The following is a 21,396-nucleotide window of genomic DNA, read 5'->3' on the forward strand; positions in this document are numbered from 1 at the left end:
TGGTTGGATAGATTATTTCCCTTGTAACGACAAAGAGATTGTTTCTGCCCATGATAGTCTATTTTGCTATAAGCCTATAAATAATGTCTATGTCTATGTTACTCGAACTCTTCATTTTGCTTCACATACCCGCGTCCGATCCGTGATGCTCGGACATTGGTATGGCACTTAGGCACTTTATTTTAGGCGTAAAATAAAATATTTAGACGTATCCGACAATTGAATATGTACCAGTATCTGGCATCAGTATCCAAGTCAAAGTAACATAGGTCTTTATATCTAAAAATTAGAGAAACAAGGAAGTAAAGTACCCAACATGGCTTTAAAAATACTCCGCTTCTCTGAACTGCCGCATGAAATTCCTTAAGTAAGCACCTCAGCTCTGATGATACTGTGACATGAAACTTCAGCATATACAGTAGTCCATAGGTAATAGCCAAAGTTAAACTTGTGTCACGAGCCACGCCGATGAAACATGGACAACCAAGTGTAGAAATGCACCCGGAAACAACTGGACTAAAGAAATATGTTTCATATAAGAAGAGAAAGTAATTAACACAAATTGACAGCAAAGTCTGCTTCTATAGAAAAATAGAATTCCAGCCAAATGCAGAAAATTTATATTATGACTTGATTATAAAAGTTTCATCTAAGTTTGGGAATTTGTTAGCCTAATTTTGATTATCTTTGGAACTGACTATCTTTTACGCTGATTTGTTTTGGATCATGTTGCTGACTCCTACGGGCAAGAGGGGGAGAGGGAATTAATCTTCTTGTAAGTCGTGAGAATCAAACACTTATCATAAATCGTAAAGGAAAATATTTCATCACTAGAATAACCCATGATTCTTCTGTCTATACTATTTTTGACTTATCATATTTTTTTTCCCATTTTTTGTGTCTAGGGTTTTAATATTGCTAGTCCTCCAAAATTAGTGAAAATCACAAGTGTTCAGTTCAAGAATATGAAATAAATCAAACATATATATATGAGAGATAAGTCAAATGTAAAAATACCTTCTTGGTATCCCAGATTACACTTCAGCCTTCACCTATTTCATTGGGTAGATATAAAATAGCTATAAAATTTAACCCAGAAATGAGAATCTGCTTCAAAATTCAGAAATAAAATTTCATCAAAATAAAGCAAAACTTAAAACAATGGAGATAAAAAATGGTGGCTACAACTTACCTGTCATTATTTAAGCTTCTGTTTCTAAAATCTAAAATGCAAAGTAAAGACAATTCCTAAACTGAATGAGAAAAAGTATCTGGAAACAGTAGTTTCTAATGAATAATGCTAGAAAGAAAGTTGGCAAAACGTGAAGGCTTAGTTTGTTTTATAATTACCATACTGGAGTTAAGTTAATTTGATATTCTGACATGAAATCAATAATTATATTCTGATATCATTGAGAAGGCTAAGAACATGCAAACAAAAATAATTAAGCTTTTGGTTGACTTGATTCTTCAACATGACATGAGAAGACAATGTGACCATGGTCACGGGTTTAAATCTTAATTACCCCTCAAATTCAAGTGGAATATTTCTGACCAAATATAAAGAGAGTTTGTGTTGCATTCACACTTTTAACTCAAGGGCTCTCGCATGAGAGGGGCATGAGAGGGCGTGTTAGAGTATATAACATATAATATGGCCTCAAGCCTTCAATCATAAGCTTAAGCTTTTGGTTGAATTTGTTCCTTATCAGTTTATTGTTTATTTGTCATCTATCCGATTTCAAGTCATGTCTTGACCCATCGGTTCAAGTGTCGCTCAATGATAATAAGTTCACGGGTATGAATACAATGTGGTATTTAAATTCCCAACTACACTGCATGTCTGAGTTATGCATAACTAATAATAGAATAAACCGATCCAAACGTTGTTTTGATGAACTCACATGCAGATAGCTGGCAATATTCAGTTATTCATCGTTCAACTTTAACAATGCATTTTTATTTTAAAATTAGAATATAGGAGTACTATTTTATTTTAGGAAATTTTGTTAAAAATAATTTTCAACTATTATCCATCTGCTCAACATTATTCTACTATTGGATAACTCAAAATAAACCAAACTAATGATAACACTGAGGCTAACGGTCAAGGAACCAATTCAACCAAAAACTTAAGTTGATTGTTGAGGTCTCAGAATATGTTATATATTCTAACACAACCCCTCACACGAGAGCCCATTGGGCTAGAAATTTGGATACAGCACAGGCCCTCCGTCCTTATACCTAGAGCTAAATAATCCACTTTAAATGAGGGATGGTTGAGATTCAAACCTGTGACCTGTTGTCACGTTAGCTTTGATACCATGTCAAGAAACTAACTCAACCAAAAGCTTAAACTGATGGTTGAGGTCCCAAAATATATTATATACTCTAACACTTGAAGCTCCTTGTTTTTCACAGGTCTCGTGCAGAAAATCGATTTCACAAATTAGAAAGTTCTTACATCTCATCCCATACAATGTATTGGATACAATGCAATAAAATACTGTTTGTTTTGACACAATACAATTATGATGCTAGCTTGTCAGCTTAACCATCATCCAACAATAAATTACCTATTTGAAAAATGGTTTCAAACAGAAAACAAGGAAAGGGGTAAAAGAGAAGCTGAAGTGGATCAAAAGACACATCAAGACCACAATTGGAGTAGGAAGCATCCCTTAATGATAGAACACCCACAAAAGAATCACTAACAGTACCACAAAATCTAAATTCCTTCTCCCTTGGAAACCGAAATTAACCATGATCACAGCTCCAAGTCACATATTAAATCCTAACAAGAGATATCCAACCAAAAAGACATATTCCAGAACCAAAAGAAACAGCAGACAGAGTTTAGAGTGCAGGAGAGAACGAACAAACCACGGACGCAGAAGCACAGACCTGAAACCAGTGGCGAATCCAAAATGTTGGTTCAGCTTCTGTGCTGAACCAACTCGTTTGTCATTCTTTTGTGTTATGTGTTACGCAATTCAACATAAGGTTTTTGGTAAAATGACCTAAGCCATGGCCTAGGTAGGGCCGAGCCTTGAATTTCCCGCCAAAAAACAAGGAAATAGATACGAACCAACTGCAAAGCATTTGGCCATATCACTATTTCAAAGGAGCTGTTTCTAAAGTAAGGTAAAATGGAGAAATATTCGTGAATTGGTTGGTGTGATCATTGAGACGGAGCTTGCTCCATTTGAAGGACTAGCATAGCCATTTTGTTGGCGAGTAAACAAATCTCTTACATTTGCATGTACTCGTTTTATAAATGTGGAGGTAGCTTCTAGGCGCCGAGTAATGTAGCTATGGCTCGGGGAATGGGAAGGGCTTGCATTTATATCATCATTTGCCAAAATAGTGGCAGCTCCTGCATATAGAATTGTAATCTTGCTCTATTAGATTCAATGCTTTCTTGTTTATTTCTTTTAATACATATACTAAAATACTTCTATAGAACATGAACAATAATTTCTAACTTCCGAACAGAAGGGTTCTTACTAGTCTTTTCAGCTTTCTTCCTTTTGAAAATCCTAAAAACTTTTGTTTCACCACTACTAGTCGTTGATTCAGTACTTAATTTCTCCGTCTTCACACTGCATCATCAAAACATATTAGTTTTTCTTTCGGAAAGTTCTTTTGTTGTTGAGCTGTTTCATAATTTGTTGCTATTGTTAAGCAACATCCATTTTGGAAATTTTTGGTCAAAATAATTTGTTGGTTGTTGGCCGCTTATTTATAAAAATGTGGGTCAAAAAGTCAATAGCCAATGAAGCAAACAACTCATTGTATTTTTTGGTTTTCGCCTAATGATCAGGTTTTCAGTTGGCTTACAAAAGTCTTTTTAGCTATTTTAACCAACCAAAAACCAACCAATAATCCATTCACCAAACCAAATTATTTGACCTTGCCGAGAGGAAAACATAATAATTATTGCATTTTCTTTATGGTGACTCCAAAGAAAGTATAAATGGTGTACCTGACAAAAGATACTAGATTTTCCGGTAGGACTGCTTCTTCAAATTCATAATTTGAGGAATGTGTCTCTTCCCGCTCCACATCCTTGAACCAGAAGCGATTCCCTCTAATTTTAATTTTCTTGGAAATTCTAAATTCTCCAGTTTGACTAACAATAAGAGGCAACTCTGTTAGTTTCTCACAGTTCCAAACAGAGAAACTATGAAAGACAGGCCAATCAAGTTGCTTCTCAGAACATATGGAATTTAGCTGAGGGAGATCGATTAATACTAACTCCAGCAGCCGTGGAAGATGGTAAGATAGAGTTATGGTTGTATCAAGATGGGCATCCACAACAGGCCTTATTAACGCTTTCATTGACCAGCACTGCCTAACAGATATCTTTTCAAGGTTACAGAGACAATTCAACATCTCAAAAGAGAAAAGATATTCTAACCCACTGTAGTCAAACACATTGAGGACCTTCAAATTCTGAAACCTAATACCAGTTTCCTTAAGCGTCTTCAGACTTTGGCTGTGCATTGTTAAATACAGCTCTAAGGTGCCTTCTGGTAGTTGATTAACACGGTAATCATCAATCAAAACTATGCTGTTCCTACTGACGTTTCCATTGGTGCAGAAACCACCAACATAATATTTAAAACTAGGGGAACAATGGTGTCTTCTTGCCCTTACAAATGCATTCATATAGTCGTTGAACATGGTTACATTGAAGAAGTTGAGTTCAAGAATGGTTAAACCTTCTAAGCACGCAAGCTCCTCAACACAAGCATCTCTGGAAAATGAACTTATCACTTGCTTTGATCTCCAGTAACAACCCTTTGCATCATCCATAACGATTAACAATTCTTGCAAACATGGTAATGAACCAACCAATTCAGCAGGGAATTTAGTCAACTTAGAGTGTGAAAGATCAAGGCGCTTTAATTTTTTCAACCTCTGCATCCCAGCAGGTAAGTTTTCAAGAGGGGTTCCAAACAAATCAAGTACAATAAGTTCCTCTAGGTTAGACAAATCAGGCAGGTGTTTCAGACTAGGGCAATGACGTAAAAGAAGTACTTGGAGAAGTTTCAAGGTACAAGCTGATGGTGGAAGGAATGAAACATGAGTGTAAGATAGGTCTAAGACTTTAAGCTTTGGCATACCAGTGAAAAAATCAAGTGAAAACCAATCAAGTGGGTTATATTGGAGTAGCAATGTAGACAAGTTTGGAAAATTAGGCTTTTTTGAGGGTGCTTTAAGTTGATTGTGCATAAATGATGCTCGTTTGATCTTTCCACACTGATCATCAATTGTGGGTAAGACCAAAAGATTATCACCTGCATTGATGAAGAAGTCATTATCTTGTTTGCTTATAATATTTACTGCCATATCGTGCAATAAGCCAAGCATCTTGACCCACTCTTGAGAGCCATTTGAATCAACAGCCTCCAAGAGACGAGCATCTTTGAGTTCTTTCAAAACTTTCATCCCCAATTTCCTCTTTTCTTCTAATGACTCAACATATATATCCAATAGACCTTCCCAGATCCAATAATCTATCAGCTGCTTTGCTTCAATTGGAATACCTTTTGGGTACAAGGCACAGTACAAGAAACATTGTTGGTATTTCTCCTCCAGTCTCTTATAACTGTATTCCAAGCGTTCAAACTGCATTGCAGTAGATGGTGTTGATCTAGCCCGGCTACTCAACCTTTCTTGAAGTGCAATACTAATTTCATCCAAGCTTTGACCCTGTACTTCTCTCAAATGCATTCCCAATATGAGAACTGCTAATGGCAATCCTGCACAATCTTCTATTGCTTTTTCCTGAATCTCGCTATCTACAAGGAAAAGGCTGTCACCAACAGTCCTCTTTAAAAAAGCCAAAGTATCAACGCTAGAGAGTGGTTTTATTTCATAGTACTCATTTTTCACAATTCTTGGGCACGCAAATCGAGATCTAGAAGTAAGGATGACCTTGCATACCACTTCCCCATTATCAGACTCTGGAATTCCAATCTCTTGAAGAGAATAATCATCCCATAAAAAATCAAGAATCACCAAACATTTCTTCCGTAGCACAAACTCATCACGCAGTTTTAAAGCTCTACTTGCATCATCACTAGTGTCAGGGAGCGTTATATTTAAGCTCCTAGCAACCTGCTCTTGAAGAATCTTGAGCTGAACACCAAATTCAGCAGCTACCCATATAACATAATCAAATGAATTACACTCATACAAAGCTTGGTTATATATAGCTTCTGCAACAGCTGTCTTGCCAACACCAGCTATGCCATGAATGCATAATACTTTAACGTTTTGTTTTTGGGTTAGGCTCTTCCATATGTTCTCAATATCAATATTTCTAGTTCTCACCACAGTTTCATTACAAGCTCGTTGATATCCCCTCACAACAGGCTTCATTCTAACACACCTATTCTTTTCAATTAACTGATCAAATATACTGATTTCTCGTTCAATGGCTGCGCTTGCAGCACATCGACGACAACAGTCGGGCAAGAAGCCATTCATACATCTACCATCTATGCTTCTTCTAAGATTTTCTATATCTACTTTGTTGAGGGAATCTTCAGCTTCTCTCATCCAATCTTTCACATCAGTTAGAAGAAAAGTTGTCCCATTTGCTTGTGCTTGCAATCTATTAAGCATCTCTCTTGCTTCTGCAATCTTTGTCTTCAGGTTTTCCAGATTACTTCGACGTTCCTTAAACCTATGAGGGACATATTCTTCCCGGACCCAAGCAGCAATAAGACCAGTAACTAATCCACCGACTGCAGTCAGGAAAGGCGCTGCAGCCATATAATTTTAATGCAGCGCATAGAAACAGAAATTCATTAATAAATAATATTTTGTACAAAGACCATTTGAACTTCACACAATCCAATAGCATCATGGGAAAAAAAAGGGGGAAAAGTTGGGCAAGAAAGGGAAGTAAAAGTTGAAAGTTCACCAGAAAGGCTACAGGTAGCATCGCAAGCATAAGTATATGAAAGAAAATGGATTCCATATAAGATCAAGTATTAAACAACTTGTGGTCTTTTGGGTGTTTGGTTTGAGAGAAAAGAAAATTTGGAAAAACTAATTCTCTATTTTCCCTTTTTTGACAAGAGATTGAAGTTGAAAAGCTTGGTTGGAAAAGGGTTTACATCTATTTGCAAACATTTTCCTTGAGTATTGGAAGAAAACCAATTTCCTTTCGGTCTTTCATCCATAACATTCTCCATTTTCTCCAAGTAAAAGAAAACTAATCCTCATTTGCATTTTAAAATAAAAAGCTTTCACGGAAAACTAATTTCTAAAATTTTACAACAATATTTCACTACCCCAATGTGCAATGCCATTAAAATGGCTTATGCTTAGGAGGGGCTTTGAAGTCGGATTTATGCAATCCATAAAATTTATTTCCTATTGACCCCACAATGCTTTACCACTCTCTTTTAAGCATTTCCTACATTTTCTCTTCTCCTTCCTTGTCCTCACAATCCATTAGCTACCAGTAAGTGTAAGAACATTATTATTATCTTTACATTGCACAGATTTATAACTAACTTAAACGAAAGATTTGAGTAGTCAATAGAAGTAAATACATACTTGCAAAGGCAGCCAGCGGCATTTTCTTTGATTTTCTACTACTTGCAAAGGCAGGCAGCCAGTAGTCAAAAGAACTGAGAGAAGAGGAAGGCGCACACTCGCACAGAGAAATGAGAGAAGAGGAATGAGGAAGGCGCTGCGCACAGAGAAGACTGAAGAGGAATGAATGAGGAACAGAGGAAGGCGAAATAATTTTAGGGTTTCCGTCTATATGATTTTCAAATTTCAATGGGAAAACAAAGAAATAATTCTAAGCTTGGTGCCGCCACAGAGAAGAGGGAAGGAGAAGGCGCACTCCGAAGTCGCACTCCGAAGTCGCACAGAGAAGCAGGAGACTGGAGAGTGGAGAGGAATTGAGGAAGAAGGCGCCACAAATATGGGTTAAATGGCGCCACAGAGAAGAGGAATTGAGGAAGAGGGAAGGAGAGGAATTTAGGGTTTTGCCACGACTCATATGAGTATATCAGTATATGACTCATATAATATGGGTAAATGACTTTTTTTATTCTTTATTCTTTATTTCTTTACTCTTTATTCTTTATTCTTTATTTCTTTATGACTTTTTTTAAAATTTTCAATGGGTAAATAAATGGGTTAAATATGGGTCGACCTGACCTGATTGACCCATTTAATAAATGGGTTAAACAGGTTTTTTTCGGGTTTAATTATTCAACCTGAACCTAACCCATTTAATAAACAGATTAGGTCGGGTTGACCCATTTAATTAATTGGGTCAAAAATCTAAACCCAAACCCGCTAATTTCAGGTCGGTTTCAGATCAGGTTAGCAGGTCGGGTCAGCTTTTGCCAGCCCTAATATATGACATCTCCTCAGCTAGCTGTTTTATTTTCATATACTAACGTGCTTGCAACAATTAGCTTGAGTTGCTCACATGATAATTTTTTATTACTTTTAGTTATGTGGTCGTTTTATTATTGTTAATTTAGAATTGGGCTAGACAATTTTTAATGGAAAGAGACTAAATAATTTTGCTTTTCAAACTAATAAAATGATAGAAATAATATAATAAAATTACAGCTTTTTTATGAAAGGAGGATTTTTTGAAAAAAAAAAAAAAAAAAAAGCTTTAATGAATGTTTGAGAGAGTAAAATGCTAATCTTCAATATCTAGGTATAATGGCACTTATAACGTACTTAAATGATTTATAAAAGGTTGTATATGGATTGTTCGTTGGGGTAATGAAATATATATATATATATATATATATATATATATATATATATTACAATTTGCCCTATGTTCTGGCCATTAGAGAGATTATGACTTTTTACTACTTCTACCTTTTAGTTTTCTTTCTCTCTTTATCTCGTAGTATACATTAAATAATGTGTATCAACTTTTTTATTGAGTTGTGAGCTTCTCATTTGAAGAGAAATTGTATATTAAATGCATTGTTTGTCATATTGTCAAAACGTACAAACATCACATTATTTTAGTTGGTAAAATAGTTTATAGTTACTATTTTTATTTGCGCATGATGGAAAGTATGATAATATCGTTAGTTTGATGTCACCGTTATTCAGAGGGTGAATATTCAACTGTTATAATTATACATTTGGGCATTCTTTTAAGGCTTTTATGCTTTAAATTTTTCCTAAATTCGACTCTAGATAGGTATGGATCATGGATCCCAATTTCGAACATAAACACCAGCTAGGTATATACTATCAAACAATTGTTAGCAATATGCATGAGCTAGGTCTCATCCATGCACTTCAATTGACAACTATACATGATTGGCATGCACTAATATATTTTGGTAATTGCTCACCCCACCATATGAACATACCCAAAAGGCCAAAATAAAAAATATTTAATAATTGAGACAATTGACGTTTTGGAATTGATTATGTTGGGCGTTGACATTTGAATGAATACACTACAAGCACCAATAATGGTCTATATAATGTTTTCTTTTTATCTTCATGATGCAACTTTTGGTCCCAAAATTATCATTCTGTTCTCAAAATTATTTTTTTAAATTTTGATTCTTGTTGCTTTTTCATGGAGAAGTGAAAATAATAGGACTAAATAATAGAAAAATTGATATTAATAATTTAATTTTTCAATCATTCGTTGTGAATAATCTCGTTTTTGGATTATTTTTAATAATCCAATCTTTGCCTTTAGATTAATATCAATACGCCCTTTTATTTTATAATAATCCAATCTTTACCCTTCGTTTGCTATCAACATACCCTTTTATTATGCTGACAGCAACTAAAGACAAATGTTGAATTATTTAAAATATAATTTAAAATTGTAATTATTCACACTGGATTGGTGAAAGGTTGGATTATTAATTTTAATTTTTCCTTAAATAATTAAAGGACAAAAAAGGAGAAAGATTGTGAAAATTGTGTTATAAACTAAAAATTTTTTCTCCCAAAAAGGTAAAAGCCAACTATTTGAGTCAACTGCTTAAGCTAGTTATTTAAGTCCATTGTTATGGATGTGTTTGGTAAATTTAATTGTTTGCAGTTGGTTGTTTTCTGCTTATTAAAGAGAGTAAAACATCAAAAGTTAATTGAAAAAACTACTCCTATTAGTTTTTTTATTTTAATTCATAAGTTAGTACTTCTGTTGGTTTAAAACTCATTTATTATAATACATTTTTTTGACTGTTTAAAGAACGCCAAAAAAAATTGAATTGTGACACACACATATTGTTCTAATTTGGAGGTCACTTTCAAAAGCTTGAAGAGACAAATGACTTTAGTCATTGTGCTACTCATGGTCATGGATGGGATTATGCGCAATTTTTATTATTTGACTAGTACAGTCAATTTTTTAACTCTCAAGATATTCAAAACAAAATTATAAATAAAAAATTATTATTTATATTATTGGTTACTTAAATGCAATTCTTAATTTTAATATGTTTTTTTGACTATCTTTATGTAAGTCACTTACATTTTTTTATGACAAAAATTATTAATTTTTGTTTAAACTTTTATAAAATAATTTTACATATTTTTATGTTAACTTTGATTTTCAAGTGTATTGTTAATAGTTGTAATACTTTATAAAAATTAATATGATATTTATTTTTGTTAGCATAAATTGGTATGTTAGTTTTTAAATAAAGGGAAATTCTACATGGTAGCATCGAACTTTAACGAAACGTTAGTAGTAGTACTTTTGTAAGATTTTTCCACATGGTAGCATTCATTTTATGCCTTATCTAACTATCGTAATATTTTCTACTAAATTCTTGTCAATTTCCGTTTAATTTACCATTTTGACGTTTCCACCCTTATTAAGTATTAGTTGTTGTCCTTATAATTTTCCCTAAACCATTTTTATTCTCTCAAATATTTAATTCACCATTTTGACGTTTAAATCACCGTTTAATTTATCAATGCTCTCAAATTTTTAGGGCAAATTATAAAGACAAGAACCAAAACGAACGTCAAAATAGTGAATTAAACGAAAATTGACAAGAATTTAATGGAAAATGCTGCGACAGTTAGATAAGACATAAATTGGATGCTACCATGAGGAAAAATCTTGCAAAAGTGCTAAAACTAGCGTTTCATGAAAGTGATGCTACCATGTGGAATTTCCTTTATTTAAAAAACTCATAATTTTGTATTGTATACTCCAAGCACGAACCATTTTCCCTTTTATTCGATATCAACAAATAAAAGTGTATATATATAAAAAATTATATTAAATATATAATTATTTTTTTTGTGATTTATTTGTCATGAACTAAATTTTCAAAATTATCTGCACGCACGATGTAAAATATAATACAAATTATACAATGCATGTAATGTATACAACTATTTAGAGTGAAATGAAATATAAATATAATATAAAAGTTATTTCTTAAAGTTTTAATTTCTTAAATTATTCAAATATGTCGAAAAATTTAATAAAGTCGTATATTCGTAAGGACACTATTTAGTTTAATACTAATTTAATATAGATGATATAAGTAATACTTATATAACTTCAAACTAAATATATATTTCCTACTATGCAATTTAAATATTTTTAGATAATATCATCATGAAGCATCCCAATAAGCTAAGGTTCGTTAGCGGGATGTTATTTTATTAAATACATTCGCCAATTAGAGGATGATGTGAATTAACCGCTAATTTGATCACATCATGCTTCATGCCTAAATACATCATACGTTGTTACTTTTAATGCTGCATGTAAACTTTGCTTTCTTAATTTATTTAGTCAATAAGACTTACAAGTTACAACCAGCCATATTTTTCAACATTGCTTGAGAAAAATAGGTCATCTATGTTAAAATTGTTGAGTTATGATTGATTTTGATGATAATAAACAAATGATGATTATCAAACTAATATGTGTTAAGATGTGCATGAACAAGTTATAAGTTATGAATATGAAAGTTCTCAAGAACATCAATAACTAATTGAAGAGTTATTTTAAAGCATACAACAAAATCAATGAACAGTTTGTTTTTAAGAGATCGTACAGGAAAGATATCCGATCAAGTAGGATCGTTGATGAGAGTACGTAAAGACTTGGTCAAGGAAGTTGTGATTATATGTGATATCTAGAAAAACTGAAATCTGCTGAGGATGTTAAAGGGTAGATAGGAGATCTAAAGTTTCCAAATGATAGTTTGTTGTTTCGTGTTGATAAGTCAGAAACAATGCAATGTTCCCAGAAATCAAGTCTGAAAGCTTAAAGTCAAACTGAGAAATTCTGAAGAAAAGCTTCGGAGCCGAAGCCAATCACCAGAGACATGAAGATTCAAGTATGAGTGTACTAGGCTTCATGTAAGTATGATGAAACATAGAATATGTTAATACACGTGAAGGAACAAGAGTCTGTCCAGGAACAAGTAAGTTTAGGAACGAGTCAGTTTAAGAACATGTCACTGTCCCTAATAGAACGAGTATAAGTCAGTTTAGGAACACCCTAATGAATATATGGCTAACAGCTCTACGTAAAACACAATAAGGTATAAAATGATAAAAATCATTTCTTTAATAATTTATTTATTATTAAAATGATTATTTTAAATAAGAAGTTAAAAGGATAAAATTTGCTATAAGTAGATCACATTTTATTAAGAGGTTTTTTATTTGAAATAATTAATGCCTTTAGAATAACTGTCCCTCAAAAAATAGGGTGAAAATAGGAGATTTTTACTCCATGTTTTACTAAGAGGTTTTTGTTTAAAATAATCAACTCCTTTAGTAAAATAATTTCTTAAAAAGTGGAATGAAAATAGAAGAGTTTTACTCCACTAGAGAAAACGCGTGGGACTTGTTTAATGGAGATATTTTAATTTAAGTTTGCTATTTTTTAGGAGAAAATATCTCATTTTTTAAATACTATTTTATCTAATTGTTTTATAAGAAAAAATATATATTTTCAAAATATGTTTTTATTAAATGTTGTTACATAAAATTGGATTATTTGAAAAGAATTTTTTATAAAACAAAATTATGTTTTACGTAAATTAAATTAGGAAAAGCGGTTATTGAAAAAGTAAAAGTCATAAGCACCACCCTTAAACATAGGAAAATGAGTGTTGAAGGGAATTAATTAACCAACATTATATTTCCACTTTTCTAAACTAAATTGTCATGGAAGTTATATAACTAATGGGAATTAGTGGGAAGCTAATTTGCCAAAAATAGCTTTTCTTATTTTTATATAAAGATTTCCTTTAATCAATTAGAATGTGAGTCTCCACAACTCCACCATGGGGTATTCACTCCTCAAGAGTGTTTACTTCATTAAAGGATGGATTTCATAAATATTGAGTTTCACGTAATATCCTAAATACATAATTGAAGTGATCTATTCCTAAAGTTCCTGTCATGTAATGAAATGTTCCGTTTCACAAGTATATTAATATGTTCTAAAGTTTCATCAAGCGTAGAGTTTCATGCTCATCCAACGATGAGTTTGTATTTCGAGAGAAGTCTAGAGATTTGAGTGAACTCTTGTAATTTGGAGAAAAGAGAATTTGGAGAAGAGAGTTTGAGTGAACTCTTGTAATTTGGAGAAGAGGGAATTTGGAGAAGAGGGATTTAAGTGAATCCACAAAAGAAAGCTGAGAACTTAGAGTTAAGTTCAAGATGGCTTTATCTCGTGTTAGCTTGCTCGAAGCTGAGAGACTGGGAATAAGGGACTGTTCCCAGGGGCATTAAGTTTGGAGAGGAACTTAATAGGAGGCTAGTGACTCGTGATAGCTAGAGTGAAGCTGAGAGAAGAGAGAAGCTTTGTGTGAAGCAAGAGAAAGAGAAAGAAAAGTTGGTCTAGTTTCGTGTTTGTTTTATGTAATTGTAATAAATTGTCTAAAACATAGTAGAGAATTTGAAATCTCGAGGGGTCGTGATTTTTCCTTCTATTTAGGCTTAGAAGGTTTCCAAGTAAAATATTGTGTCTCATTCATTTATATTTTACAAGTTCAAGTCTTTAATTTCGCAAAAGATTTAAAAAACGCTATAAACGCTATAACTAGCTTATACAACAATTCAACCTCACTCCCTCCTGTAGTATCCATCTCAAATAACAAAAATAATCCAAACAACGTCACTAGCCAATTTATAAATTGTAAGCCGTTAGCTAGGCTCACACAAACTCTAGTCAAGCTTAAGTGCTCAACTAGTTCTGTTGAGATATCGTCTTTTATTGAGACAATCTCAAAATAAAAAAAGAATAAATTACTTAGAATAATCCAAGTTTTTCATGATTTTTCTACAATAATCCCACCTATTGATTAACTATGAATAATCCCAATTTTAGAGGGTATTTTCCTGTATGACCATATTTTTTTTCTTAAACTTTATTCGATATGCAAAGTCAAATTATAATTACATGGGTACAAATTAAACCTAGAACAAAGAATATAGGATAAAATGGGCTTATCTAGTGACAGAATCACTCTACAAAACTCTCCAAGGCATCATCACCTAATCATGTGTGTAAATCCAGGAAAAACTCACTCTACTCATTCATGATATATTAGATGTTTGCACTATCAACACTCAAATACCCGGGTTATTGGGTTCAATGTAAAGTTTTGGATTCAAACTCAAGCAAAAACCATATTTACAAGAATAACATAAAAGTCTTAATTCAATTATTTTCCATAATTTGAGTTTTGCAACAACCTAAGTCAATTCAAAGTAAAGTAAAAGCTACCTTAGGACAAGTCTTTAATATTGTTCTTTATACTAATTAAAGGATAAGATTAGCTAGCAAGCAATCAAGGGTGAAGCTATTCGTAAACAAAGGTCGGTTATGACTCAGCCTACTCCAAGAAATTGTAATATATGTAGAATTAAGCTCACAACAATTTTAACAATAGGCTAAAAATTTAGAGTATATAACATACCCTGAGACCTCAACCATCAGTTTAAATTGTTGGTTGAGTTGGTTCCTTGACATGTTATATAATTTTATATACTCTAACAATGTGATGCATACAATTCGTGTATCGGGCATGGGGAATAGGGTGAGTACGATAAAGATAGTTGCATAGTGTTGTATTCATGAGATAGTGAATATTGAGGATGATTTTGATTCATATACCCATGTGAGCAAGCATATGTATGAAATTTTACATGCCATTCGTGAAGGGTGGGCGGTGAATATAACAATTTCTAAGTGTCTATGACTATGTGGGAACTTGCTCGTTCATTTAGTTTCATTAGTGAAGCACTTTAATTTTATTTTTTTGAACTGGGGTGGTTATAGACTTATAACCTATTTTATTGGACTCGTCTCAAACTCTAACTTAAAAATTTAAGTTCTATTTTTTGAGATTAAATGTGGACCAAGTCTGTTTCTTGGTTCAAAAAAATTAAAAGACTTTAGGTTTGAGTTCAAGGTCTTCAAACTCAAATTAAACTGAAACCTACCCAAGACCTAAATCCGATCAATAAATCAACTCATAATCAATTTTTTAAACTCACTTTAAACCTACTTTGTACAATTCTGATTGGAACCTACACGTTTTTGTTGAACTCTTTGTTTTTGTTAGGGCTGTAAAAACGGGTTAAAAGGTCGGAAACAGGTCGGTCAAAAACAGGTTCGGTAAAAAACGGTCGGTCAAAAGCAGGTCATATAAGTCTTTCGGTACCGGTCGGTATCGGTCGGTTTATTCGGTATCCGGTCGAATCCGGTTTTTTTCCTTGGCGGGTGTCGGTCGGTATGGGTCCGGTATTTATCGGTCCGGTCATTACCGGAAACAGGTCACATTCGGTCGGTCAAAAACGGTTTTTTGCAGGTCGTAATCGGTATACAGATCATAACCGGGCGGTCAAAATCGGTAATCGGTCGGTCACAATCGGTATGCGGGTCAGAATCGGTCGGTCACAATCGGTCGGTTTTGGTCGGTATCGGTTCAGTTCAATTTAGTTGAACCGGGATTCAGTTCTGTTCAGTTCAGTTTTGGTTGGTATAGGTTCGGTTCAATTCAGTTAAACCGATATTCCGGTTAATTTGGTTGATATCGGTTCAGTTCAATTCATTTAAACCATGATTTAATTCAGTTCAATTATGTTCCAATTATTCTGTTCCAATTTGGTAAAAAATCGCATCGTGTTGCCTCATAATGTCATTGATCATGCGTTTATCCATGATGGGAATGATATATAGAAGGTGGAACCTCACATCAAGTTTTATAGATGTCGTTAGGTTATGAGTTTTATGACATCAAATTCAACTAATCAACTCCGTCTAAGTTAATTAATAGATCATAACATGTTAATTGATCGACTTCATCTAATATCAATTAGACAATTACAATTTACAACAATAATATGTTATTAATGTCACAATGTAAGTTTGTTAGATTGTCTTAATAATATATCTTCATCACTGATTGAATTGACCTTCGTTTGTCCATGGGGTGTGTTATTTTAAGCTAATGTGATCAATCTATCTAATCAATCTAGCTGCCAGCGATCTAAGTTAATTGATTGGTTTTTCATTCTATTTCGTCCTATCTAAGTCAATCATGACAAGTTAACATGTAAATCCATCTACGTTGATATGTTTGATCATAGGTCTGGTTATTTCAACTTGATAAATCGATTATAATTAATTAATATATTTGATCATATCATGTTAATTATTTCTATTTGATAAATCAACTCGTGAATTATTCTAACGATTATCTTTTTGGGTGTAATTTATAGACTTTTCAATTTCAATATAGAATTATATAAATACCAATAACATTATAACATTGTTTTTTTTTGGCAAATAAAATAATAGTTGCATAATTAGAAGTATATATATATATATATTTTAGAAATAAGAAAGAAAGAGGTTTATTTATTAAAATTAAGAAGTTTATTTAGAAACCATTAAATCAATGAATTACTCATATTTTAAAAAAAAATTTAGTTGTAAAATAAATTATTTTAGATATAATCATATAATTGTCCAATTTGATGATAAAATAAATAAAGAGTTCTAAATTTTAATTTTACTCAAGTTAAAAAGGACAATGCCCTAAGGTTATGTTTGAGGACAAATATTTCATTTCAAATTATAGATTTTAATTATGAAATCATTAATGAAGAATTTGATTATAACAAGGTTTGAAACGTCATTTTCAAATCCTCATTTTATAATAATGGTGGAATTGATTCAAATTCAAATTTCAAATTTTTTATTTGCTAAACACTAAATTTGAGTCAAATTTATATTTTCAAATAAAATTATCACTTCTAAACATAGCATAAAAGAATTACATGTTCATGTTGTGTTTGCTAATGTTAGCTTTATTGCTAATGATTTTGAATATTTTATTGCTAAATTGCTGTAAATTTTTGTTGAAAGAACAGTCACGAACGAAGGAACGCGCAAGGCAAGTTGCAATGCAGTTATGCAAATAACGGTTTATCTATTAATTAAGGAAAACCCAAAAGGTGTAAGTAAATGGGAATAAGTTTCTTTTAATAGATAAACCCAAAAGAATAGTTTTTATGATTTATCCCATTGCAACTTGCCTTGCGCGTTCCTTCGTTCGTGACTGTTCTTTCAACAAAAATTTACAGCAATTTATCAAAACCAAATGCAAAAGTAAAGCCAACTTTAATTTTCCAGGTATGTATTGTGCAATCTCTACTGTGATTTTGATTCATATTAATAAATCATTTGTTGCTTGATTCAAGATTTAACAACAATTTTACATTGATCTTCTTGGATATAATAGTAATCTAAAACAATTTCTCATCATTTTCATTGATACAATTGTATCATTACATACAAATTTTATCTGTATAGGATTATTTCATCTTGCTTAATTTGTGGTATTATAATTTATGATGCATGATTATCCTATGAATTCCGTCAGAATATTCGCTGCGAATCCATTCTTAGATGAACAGTTAATTCAGTGAAATTACAGTGACAGTATTAGGGTTCAGTCGAAAGAACTTGGTGCAAGTTTCTTGAATTACATTCTTGATCGAAACTGAGTGGCGGTTCAAATACATAACAATTTATAATTAGGTCCGATATTATAACATTTTTTCGTAATTTTAATTTAGGTCTAAAAACAAGTAGTTGAATTTTTTTTTATATGAAAGATAGGTTCTATTTATGAAATATGAGAAAAAAAATTACATTATGTTATATATAAGATATCCTAGCTTAATCATTAGCTTAAACTTTTGGTTGAGTTGATTTCTTGATATGGTATCAGAAGCCAACGTGACAAGAGGTCACAGGTTCGAATCTCAACTATCCCTCATTTAAAGTGGAATATTCAGCGCCTATGCGCATCCACACTTCTAGCCCAGTGAAATCTCGTGTAAGGAGATGTGTTAGAATATATAACATATTCTGGAGCCTCAACCATCAACATAAACTTTTAGTTGAGTTGGTTCCTTGACACATCATCAAACGTACCAAACCCTATCACTAACCCCTTTTGAGGCCAGTTTAACAAGTCAGTGACTTAGTGAGCTACGTACATTGTTACGTTCTACAAATGAAAATAAAATATTCAAAATCATTAGCAATAAAGCTAACATTAGCAAACACAACATGAACATGTAATTCTTTTATGCTATGTTTAGAAGTGATAATTTTATTTGAAAATATAAATTTGACTCAAATTTAGTGTTTAGCAAATAAAAAATTTGAAATTTGAATTTGAATCAATTCCACCATTATTATAAAATGAGGATTTGAAAATGACGTTTCAAACCTTGTTATAATCAAATTCTTCATTAATGATTTTATAATTAAAATCTATAATTTGAAATGAAATATTTGTCCTCAAACACAACCTTAGGGCATTGTCCTTTTTAACTTGAGTAAAATTAAAATTTAGAACTCTTTAATTTATAGCTGCTGCGGTCAAACATAATTTTCATATTTAGAATCACCCTGTTGAAACTAGTTTCTTGAGTGGTTTATTGAAGAATGTTTTAGTATGGCATGTGAACTTTCTGTTCATTTTATTTAGAACTTGTTCATTGCAGTCTGAGCCAGTGTAGTGTAAGAGGAAATTCAATAGTGGCTATGTAAAGCACAAATTTCTGCATGGAAATTTGGCTAATCTAGCAAATAATATTGTTATTGTCCTTGATCTGTGTGTCGTCAGACAAGTAAAAAAAAGGGATTTCACTCGAATATGTTTTTCCTTATGTAGAAAGAACAAGATGTACTGCCAATTTATGTATTAGTATATTTTGATCTGAATCCTTCTGTTGATATATTTTGTTTTCTAGAAAATTAGAGCATAATCTACTTCTGGTTTCTGTAGTAGTTTACAATCATTTGCATAACATCTTAAACTTAGTACTAGAACTTGGATTTGATGTGCAGTTTGAGGCAACTGATGGAGCAAGGTACAAACACAGCATCATCAACAGAGATGCCACCGAAGAGGAAACGTGGCCGTCCTAGGAAGTCTAGACCTCCAGTTACTGCTATACAAGGGGAGAGATCGGGTTCAACCACACCCACAACAAACATCCCATTGAGTTTCAAAGAGCGTGTTGAAGAAGGCGAAGATGATTGTAACAATGATGAAATGGTGGGGCAGATGGTTACAGGAATTATCGAGAATGATTTTGATGGAGGGTATCTCCTAAATGTTAGAGCTGGGGACAACAATGTATGTTTGAGAGGTGTTGTGTTTAAGGAAGGTTGTGTTGTTCCTGTTACCCCTGAAAATGATATTGCTCCTGATGCTAAGATGTTAAGAGAACCGAATATCCGATCCCTATGGTGAACTCTAGCTCTATAGTAGGGCAGACTGCTGATATTTCTTTGAATCCAACGGAAAATATTGAAAATCAACAACAAAAGGTTTTGTCTGAGGATGTCACCCGAAATGAAGATCAGTTACGTGCAATTGGGAAATTAGATGATATGGAGCAACAGGAGAATTTTTTGGATGATCTGAAGAAATTGGAGAAGGTATTAGATGATAAGGAACGGGAGGAAAAGATATTGGATGACGTAGATGAAGAGCAACATGTGAAGTTATCAGATGATCCGAAGGAACAGGACAAGAAGCTACCGGATGATTTAGATGAAGAGCAACATGTGAAGTTATCAGATTATACGAAGATACAGGAGAAGGTATTGGATGATAAGGAACAGGATAAGAAGCTAACGGATGACATAGATGAAGAGCAACATGTGAAGTTATTAGATGATCCAAAGGAACAGGAGAAGGTATCGGATGATATGGAACACGACAAGAAGCTGTCGGATGACATAGATGAAGAGCAACATGTGAAGTTATCAGATGATCTATTGGATGATAAGGAACCTGACAAGAAGCTATTGGATGACATAGATAAAGAGCAACATGTAATGATATCAGATAATTCAAAGAAACAGGAGAAGGTATCGGATGATATGGAACAGGACAAGAAGCTATCGGATGACAAAGCTGAAGAGCAATCTGAGAAGTTATTAGACGATAAGTTTCAGCAGGAGAAGTTATTAAAAAGAGATGAAAAATCGGAGGGTCTGATTGACTCGTCAGAGTCTCCTAGGAAACGGCAAAAGATTGATCAGGTGACTGTCAGTTCAATACAATGTAAAGATGTTACAGATGCAAATTCTGAAGATGCTGTCAAGTCTAATGATGCAACAAATATAGGTCTTGAATCCAATGAAGTGAGTATTATTCCATCCGAAACTGTCCTTTCTGTGAAAGACTCATCATTAGCTACAGCAGCAATGGCCGCACAAGAAGTTTGTTGCACTGCAGGATTACAAATCAGTGTGGAGAATACAGATTATACAATTGATTTGTCTGAACTTCTTAGTGATGTTGAACCAATGGAAACTGAATAGAAGTAAAAGAATTTTAAGGTGAAATACACTAGTTCTAAAAATTGAGGCCCATCATATCTACAATGCAAGGGAATTTCTGTTTTCATCTCTTTAAAATCTATCAAGACTTATGACTTTGCTTTTTTTTTTTTTTTTTTCCATTTCATTAATTTTTTTTTTATCACAACCTAGGGAAAAAATTAGTTTAAAATCGAACATAGTAAAAGTAGTACTTAATTCCAATTGAGAGACCCAATTCTCATACTTTCATTACTTTATTACTATAAGTTTAAGGAATTGTATGTGTTATATCATATACTTCATACATATTAAAAAGTGTATTTAGCCTGCTGAACATACTAATATTTTCAATTCTTAACTACAACTAAGTTGTATAAATAATCAATAATAGTTAGATTAGACTTTTAAAAATCCTAACATATTCCTAAAATAATTTTTTTTCAAACTAAAAAGAGTAATTTTCATTAAAGAAAGAAATAAAATGGGCTTAAATATTTATGTGTACAAAA

At 32.7% G+C, this 21,396-nt stretch overlaps 2 protein-coding genes across 4 annotated transcripts; one reads left to right on the forward strand and one right to left on the reverse strand.

Moving 5' to 3' along the window:
- Positions 1 to 317: 317 nt before the first annotated feature.
- LOC130814847 (probable disease resistance protein At4g27220) lies at positions 318 to 8,042 on the reverse strand. Of its 3 annotated transcripts, none has more exons than XR_009042501.1 (6): positions 7,579 to 8,042; positions 3,986 to 6,776; positions 3,508 to 3,602; positions 2,905 to 3,376; positions 1,018 to 1,107; positions 318 to 511 (listed from the first exon to the last, which is right to left on the reverse strand). XR_009042501.1 is itself a non-coding variant. In XM_057681087.1 (4 exons), the coding sequence occupies exons 1-4, from the start codon at positions 7,598 to 7,600 to the stop codon at positions 3,135 to 3,137; spliced, it is 3,150 nt and encodes a 1,049-aa protein (XP_057537070.1). In that variant the 5' UTR covers positions 7,601 to 8,042; the 3' UTR covers positions 1,118 to 3,134. The 3 variants fall into 3 exon arrangements, 1 of the variants encoding a protein (XP_057537070.1); XR_009042500.1 differs by having other exon boundaries at positions 318 to 516; XM_057681087.1 differs by lacking the exons at positions 318 to 511; positions 1,018 to 1,107 and having other exon boundaries at positions 1,118 to 3,376.
- Positions 7,745 to 20,887, forward strand: LOC130815750 (uncharacterized). The gene is made up of 5 exons (XM_057682233.1): positions 7,745 to 7,958; positions 15,112 to 15,197; positions 17,407 to 17,429; positions 19,400 to 19,774; positions 19,816 to 20,887. Exons 1-5 carry the CDS (start codon positions 7,745 to 7,747, stop codon positions 20,885 to 20,887), a joined length of 1,770 nt encoding a protein of 589 aa, XP_057538216.1.
- Positions 20,888 to 21,396: the final 509 nt, after the last annotated feature.

The sequence above is a fragment of the Amaranthus tricolor genome, chromosome 6 (assembly GCF_026212465.1).
Source record: "Amaranthus tricolor cultivar Red isolate AtriRed21 chromosome 6, ASM2621246v1, whole genome shotgun sequence".
NCBI lineage: Eukaryota > Viridiplantae > Streptophyta > Magnoliopsida > Caryophyllales > Amaranthaceae > Amaranthus > Amaranthus tricolor.

What these genes read in the sequence shown, in the direction of transcription:
- LOC130814847 (XM_057681087.1), bottom strand. Translation starts at nt 7,600, where the DNA reads ATGCCGCTGGCTGCCTTTGCAA. An exon ending in GCCGCTGGCTGCCTTTGCAA is followed by an intron (nt 6,777 to 7,578) that starts GTATGTATTTAC and finishes ATATGGCTGCAG; the next exon opens with CGCCTTTCCTGACTGCAGTC. An exon ending in AATCTAGTATCTTTTGTCAG is followed by an intron (nt 3,603 to 3,985) that starts GTACACCATTTA and finishes TTGATGATGCAG; the next exon opens with TGTGAAGACGGAGAAATTAA.
- LOC130815750 (XM_057682233.1), top strand. Translation starts at nt 7,745, where the DNA reads ATGAGGAACAGAGGAAGGCGAAATAATTTTAGGGTTTCCGTCTATATG. An exon ending in CGAACGAAGGAACGCGCAAG is followed by an intron (nt 17,430 to 19,399) that starts GCAAGTTGCAAT and finishes TTTGATGTGCAG; the next exon opens with TTTGAGGCAACTGATGGAGC. An exon ending in ATTGCTCCTGATGCTAAGAT is followed by an intron (nt 19,775 to 19,815) that starts GTTAAGAGAACC and finishes GGTGAACTCTAG; the next exon opens with CTCTATAGTAGGGCAGACTG.